This window comes from Chlorocebus sabaeus, chromosome 26 (assembly GCF_047675955.1).
Source record: "Chlorocebus sabaeus isolate Y175 chromosome 26, mChlSab1.0.hap1, whole genome shotgun sequence".
Lineage (NCBI taxonomy): Eukaryota > Metazoa > Chordata > Mammalia > Primates > Cercopithecidae > Chlorocebus > Chlorocebus sabaeus.
Genome location: NC_132929.1, coordinates 38,285,575 through 38,292,500, shown reverse-complemented (window position 1 = coordinate 38,292,500; position 6,926 = coordinate 38,285,575). Strand labels below are relative to the sequence as shown.

The 6,926-nt window shown below is 42.6% G+C and overlaps 1 protein-coding gene across 4 annotated transcripts in view; it reads right to left on the bottom strand.

Annotated features, from left to right (window-relative positions):
* The window catches only part of TLN2 (talin 2), a 451,144-nt gene that overhangs the window by 118,465 nt on the left and 325,753 nt on the right, over positions 1–6,926 (bottom strand). For all 4 annotated transcript variants that reach the window (XM_073012205.1, XM_008016371.3, XM_008016374.3 and 1 more), the window contains 4 exons: positions 6,385–6,513; positions 5,172–5,285; positions 2,983–3,096; positions 390–524 (listed from right to left, as the gene is read on the bottom strand). In XM_073012205.1, the coding sequence (XP_072868306.1) occupies positions 390–524; positions 2,983–3,096; positions 5,172–5,285; positions 6,385–6,513 (492 nt within the window). The remainder of the gene's footprint in view (positions 1–389; positions 525–2,982; positions 3,097–5,171; positions 5,286–6,384; positions 6,514–6,926) is intronic.

Here is a 6,926-nt window from a genome sequence, read left to right as displayed (position 1 = left end):
TTAAGTTCACAAGATGATACCTGGAATATATGATCACTTATTCTGGACCACAATTTAGCTGGCATTGAGACACTGATGGCTACCATTCTCCCCTAAGACTGTGAAAAATGGACCACTGCTTGTCCCAGGATATGGGAGGAGGAGGAGGAAGTATGCAACTCAAAATATTTCAACGAAAGGCCTCTGAAACCAAAAAGTGAATACTTTGTCTGGGAGATAGTGGCTTAATGCAATAAAAGCCAACCCACAGGGGCATCTTTAATAGCCACGCAAGTGGAACGGACAACTCTGCCAAGAAATAGGTTCAGCAGTGTTCAGGCCCTGGGTGGTACCCATGCCACCCCAGCTCCCTTCCTGACAAGCTAACCCCTGTGACATGCTCCACTTGCCTTCTGCGAGGCGGTACGCAGCTCTGCCAAGCTGGTGGCCAGGTTCTTGGCACACTGGCTCAGCTGCATGGCTGCGGCCTGGTCACTCACGGTGGGCACTGCGGCTTTGGCAGAGGACACCATCTTGCTTCCAGGCTATAGAGAGATGAAAAGAAAGTAAGACGGCTCCTGGGCAGCAAGAGGTAGAGAGGAGAGACCCAAGCAGCGATGTCTCCACAGCAGTCAGAACTGATTTTGTCCTAAAAAAAAGAGGAATATTAAACAACTCGTCCCCTACTCCCAAACTGCCACCTCAAGCCAGATACTCTAGGGCAGTACATTCTAGGAATGTTTAAAAAAAGAAAAAAGGAGGTGTCATGGAGGGTAGAAAAGGCAAAATTAGAATAGTGGCTTGAAATTCTCATTTAAAACAGATTTCAAAGAGAGTTCCTTATCAAATAGGTTTCACTGTATTTCTCAGAATAGCTCTTCATTCTGCGTCACACATACTCCCAAAAGACTGCTTAGGAAAATGAAGACAGATAAATAAAACAGCTACCATGACCTCACATCTCACAAAGCAAAATAATTTCGCCAGTGAATGGATACCTATGTGCATGTACATATATTTTCAAAAATAAGATCATACTGTTTACTCTATTTCACAATCTCCTTGTCTCACATATCCTACCTTTTAAACAGCTACACAATATTCCAATATATGCATCTATTGCTATTTCTCAATTCTCTGTTGTTGGGCGTGTTTCCATTCTTTCCAATTTAATAAACAATGGTATGATAAACAGCTTTGTAGCTAAATCTGTACACATTTATAATTTTTTTTTTGTATAAATTTTTAAAAGTAGAATTTCTGGATCAAAGAGTATACATACTTTTAAGATTTTTAATATATATGCTATAAAACTATACTTAGAAAAGTTGCAACAAGTGCCAGAGTATAAATATTAAGGACAAAAGTTAATATTTTTAATATTTAAATAATTAATACTTATAAAAGCTACCATGAGTATACAAAAAGCATAAAAAGATAATTCTGCATAATAAAAAATAACAAACTTATGAAAAGTGTTTAACATTTTGAATATCAGAGAAATGCAAAACCAAACAAAAATAGTTTTACAGAGCAAACTGGCAAAAACATACATGTTTTCTTAAAACCTTAATCCCCAATTTCATAAAAGATGTATTTAAAAGCACGCTCCATATTACTGCTAAGCTGTAAATTTAGATTTGTTCAACCTCCTGGAACAGGAGTTTTATAACATGAAGTTTAAAATGTACAAACGTTTTGATCTGTCAATTCAATTTCTACTTATTTTCAACCTTCCCTTTTTCTTGTAAAGATCTATCTATAATAGCAAAGTTAAAAGAACAAAAGAAAAAGGGAAAACAAGGGCAGGGACAGAGTAGAACCAGGAACACGTCTACACGGCTCTGTCTTAATGCCCTACAATCTTGCCAGGGTGGAGACAGTACCCACAACCAGCTCCAGGCTCTCTCCCCTCTCAAATGAAGAGAGAAATGCCTTGTCCACGTCATAATTTGCAATGTCCCAAAGATAAAAATAAGCTATTTGCAATCCTCTCTCCAGGAGTTCAAGAAGAGAACAAAGACTTGAGCACATAAAGATTTTTATCACCTTATTCACGATGGCAAAAAACTGAAAACCTGTACGTCCAATGATGAGAGAAAAGTTGAGTACAGTCATATAACAGATTATTCAAAATCATAAACACTCATATGTTAGATGAAAAACACAAAGGGCCTATATACAATGAATACCAATTTAAAAGAATATATACACACATACACACACACACATACATACTTGTGTTGCATATCTATGTAAAGTATGAGGAGATACATCAAACCTTTCACATTTTATTTCTGCATGTTAGAGTTATACAACTTGAAAAATGAACCAAACAGATGTATCGCTGGGTCCTACAACTATCAGTTGAACTAGAAAGGGATGCGGAACTGACCCACCTCATCATATCAGCTGCTTTTAAGTTGAGAAAAAGTGCTGATAAAGTAGAGACATTTGAATATAAGAAGCACATAAAGGGGAATTTTTCCGCAACTTAGTATTTTTGTTTATTTTATTTTCCTTAAAATGAATCTACCCTTCTTCACCCCAAAGAGACTGACAATACTAACTGTTCAATTGCCACAGAGAACGATCACATCTCTGGAGAAGATGCACTTCACACTTCTTTCCCCGGTCCATGAATAATGACATTAGGATCTCTGCAAACAAAAACCTAAAGCAATACATATTCCTAGGCTGTTCATCACAACCTGCAACTTTTTACATGTTTTCTTCTCTTTGAAGAGAAATACATACGATAATCCTGAGGAAAATGGATCATATGCCATCTCCCCAGGGCAATTTCCCTGCATATCAGCATTTTGCTTTGCCAAGCTGAACCCACCTCTCCTGAAACTGAAAAGGTAAAGAAGAGGCCTTCAAGCCCTGCCTACTGCAAAGACTTAGCTGAGGTTGTGGAATTCATTAATTCCTCTCCTTAAAGGGCAGCCCCTGCCCAGAAGAGGGCTCTGAGTGAGCCCAAGGTGACCACGGCCCTGTTACCTGGAGGAAGTTCTGGCTGGAGATGATGAGAGCCAGCTGGGCACTCAGGTCTTCGGTTTGAGCTTGGCTCCCCCTCACTCCCTGGACCAGTTGAGGGATGTGATCAGCCACTGCCTGCAGAAGGCAAGGAAATGAAAACAGCATGGCTAGAATGGTGGGATCATCCAAAGAAGCTAAAACATGACTCAAGAGCGCTTTTTGGATGTGCCATCCACTCCCAGGGGACACCAGCCCCAGGCCTTGGAATGACACTGCACATTAAGCCAGCTGGGTCCTTATCAACACTGAATCCCATTTTCTGGGCATTTTCTCTACACACACTCTACCCTGTGGTACTGGAGGTCTCAATATATTCCTTCGAAGATGACTGTCTATGATGAGGCCTAAAAGAAGTTCCTTAGCTGCAACTCACACCATCTGGCTCATTGCCATTGCAAACCTAGAATCAAAGGATCTACACGATTCACCGGTGGTAAACTGAAGTCATATGGCCCCATGTTGAGAAGGTGAGGGAAATACTTGGATACCCATGCATGTAAGTGCTTTGGCTTCTTACTTTGCAGGCACGCATTCTGTGCATCAGCCTTTGTGTTGCCATGGCCCCTCTTTCTCTAAGAAGGACTTCTCATTCTCAAGCTGGAAAGCCCAAAGCCAGGGGAAAGGAGAGAGGCGCAGCATTCTGTGAGGCAGGGCTGCTGTACAGTAACGGGCTCCTACGGTGTCTTGGGAGACGAGCCTTTTACTTTCTCTGTGTTCTGTCCACACTTCCTTTCTGTGCCCACACGTCCTTCTCTGCTTAACGAGGCTCTCAGAGGCCACAGCACTGTGGCTATCATTGCAGATAAAGGTGCCCAGTGCATACTGCCTGGGAACATATTTTTCTAGGACTGCTCCAGCACAGGTTAAAAAAATGTTTCCAAGGAATTTTAGGCCCCCTTTAGGACTGCTAGTTCTGCTAGTTCTAGTCATTTGCTCCACTCTCCTCTCTTCTTCTCAATCCTTTCATTTCCTGGTAGTGACACTCGACACCTAGCATCTTCAGTCTCTCTGCAGAAGAGGGGCGAGAGGTCTCACTCATCTGGTGGCATGTCCCTGCATGTGAGCTGCACATGCTCTCAGAGAAGGAAGTTTCACTGCTAGCAGCTGAACGGAGGACCCAAAGGAAGCAAACTCCCCCACAGCAGATGCCCTCACTCTCAGCAAGACCCCTTCGCTATCCACACAGGACCGAAGGACACCAGCCCAGGACCCTACTATGTCACTGAGGCTTTTCTTCCTGGAGTGCATTCAGTCCACAACAGCAGCAGGGCTGGCCTCAGAGAACCCAGATTCAGGAATAGAGGGCTCTATCAGAAGTAAAGCCATTTCTGAAGTGGGAGCAGTGGCACCCCTCACAAATGTGAATCATTTGGCAGAGATTTGAAGAAGGAGAGAGGGTGCAGTTGGCTCTCATAACCCCAGCACAGACAGGTATGCCTCCCAGCCAGCTACCACGGCTAGCTGCAAATACTTCTAAGACATACCAGCCAGACGTGCCCCCACATGTGGGCAGTGGCTCTGCAACTGGATTTTGTGTCTGCCACGATTCAGAGGAGCCCTGGGGAAGTCAACTCCTTGGGCTCTTAGAGAAACCAACAAGGGTGTTTACTGTCCCTTTTGTAGTAAACTGGGCTCAACTTAGCATCAAGGCCCAGGTGTCAGAAGAATAGAGACATAAGGGCAACAGCAAAAAACACCAAAGCACAAAGTCACAGAGGCTAGACGGGATGAAATAAATCCTTGAGGTGCAATTACTAGAAAGCAGGAAATCAACCCTGCTCCAGGGAGCAAGGCTGAATTCAAAGTCCTGCCTCTCAAAGAAAGGCCACTCTGGAAACTCAACACTTCCTTCCTATTTCAGAGCCCTAAAATGGCCTCGTCATTGATCCTCTTTGGTTCAGTCTCTTGAAAAGAAAACTGTGGACAAAAGTAAGACAATGCTGGAAGAAAATCATACTTTCCTTCCGAACACAGGCCATCCACTTAATGGACAAAAACCAGACGTGTATACACCTGGAACATGGGAACTGGGACAAATTGGATTAGAAGCTTGGATAATCTGTCTTTACTGAATTACCAGGGGACTTGGCGTTCTAACGTTATCAGGGTCATCTGCAGCTGATCTGGCTCTCTGTGCACTGGAACCTCACCTTGCAACTCTGGACCAGCTGCTGCTGGGCCGCAGGGTTCTTGTTGGAAACAGCTGCATTCTGGGAGGCGGCAATGGTCTGTGTGGCTGCTGCCGCGGCCTGCTTGGCTGCAACCTGCAGAGGAGTGATAGATGAGTCAGGGTCTGCATATGCAACACACATGCATGTTTTACAGCTCACTTCCACCACAGAGTCAGGATAGGTTTGTTGGTCTAAAAGAACTCCAAAGAGCAGGCTTTGTCTTTTAAAACCAGTGATGACCCTAATCTCACAACACACTATCTTCCTTGTGTTGACATCCTCTGAGACAAGTGACAAAGACAGGCATGCTTGAAAGCTCAAGCTTTGAAGTTCATTTGTCTTTCGCAAAAACAAAAGGGATGATCCCAAGATCATAATGACACTGACAAGCTGCACCAAGTGTAAATGTTTTTGGAAAAAAAAATCTTCCACAAGCAGCATAGATGGTTCTGTGTCAAGCACAAATGCTGGTGCTCTCTCAGTACTCAAAAGCCTTAGTTCCAAAATGCTGAGACTTTCCCACCAGGGCACTTAATTGGGTTTATCCTCGTCTTTTTCCAAGATCAACAATGTTACTTTTCTTCCAGAATATAGAAGACTGTATATGGAGGGACTTCCCAGCACACAGGCAAAGGTCTCAGCTTCCAAACTCTCAAATTTCAGTGTAAGGTTCTCCTGTGTGCATTTGTAGGATAAACTTTTTTTAAAAAAACATAGTTTGTGCCTATTACTATTTTAACTTTCTTTTTCAGAATAATTACTTCAAAAAATAACAAATATATTTCACTCCCTTCTATACCTCTCCACCCAAGCCTAATCTCCGAAGTTCATATTTCCTATGGGAAGTCCTGACAAAGTCACTGACTCCAACAGAATATAAATATTTTCAGCAAAAGATCATTCTTGAATGTGTATATCCTTTAATGCTAGGGAAAAAAAAATCCAGTTCCTCCTGAAAAGAGTCTAAATTCTATTCTTGAACGTTAGAAAGGATTCGAGCTTACAGAAGCAGCTTTTTCCAATGGAGTCAATGCCTTTATAGTACTCAAACCTTCAAACAATGATGTTTGAAGTCAAACAACCTTGACTTGGCTTTCTTTATATGGGCAACACCTTGTTAATTCAACTCTCTTTTCAAATAACTCTTTGCAGTTTAAGATGGGCATCCCAGGAAGCCAGCCTCTTTCCTGACCTCCAGTCGGTTGACAATTTTTTTCTTAATAGCATTCTGGGCAGCTGCGTTGGTTGCTACCCGGAGGCCTTCTGCAGCTTCTCTCAGCCTTTGCTGCTGGTCCTCATTCTCCGGGTTGGCTGCAGCCCCCTGCAAAGGTGAAAATAAAGATTTCAAGTGGTCCAGCGGGAGACATCACTGAATTCATGCCTTCAGTATTGTTTTTTCTTAGTAATAGAAAGCATTTGGAAGGATAGTCGAATGCTGCAAGCAATATCTTTATGATGAAGATGTTTCCTCATGCAATAAAAAAAACCTACCAGGGGATGTTTCAAAACTGCGTGGCTAAACAGTTAGAAATCCAAAGTAATAATTAAACACTTGAGAACACTGCCTTGGTTGTCCATACAGATTAACCTAGGGTCAGAAACCCATGGTTTAAAAGATGGGAAGATTAAATCTCCCCTCTTCCTATCTCTCCCAGGGAGCATCTTCTTTTCATTGGCATGACATAGAAATGACACAGGTCTTCATGTCACTCCTGAAATACCCTGTGGCACAGG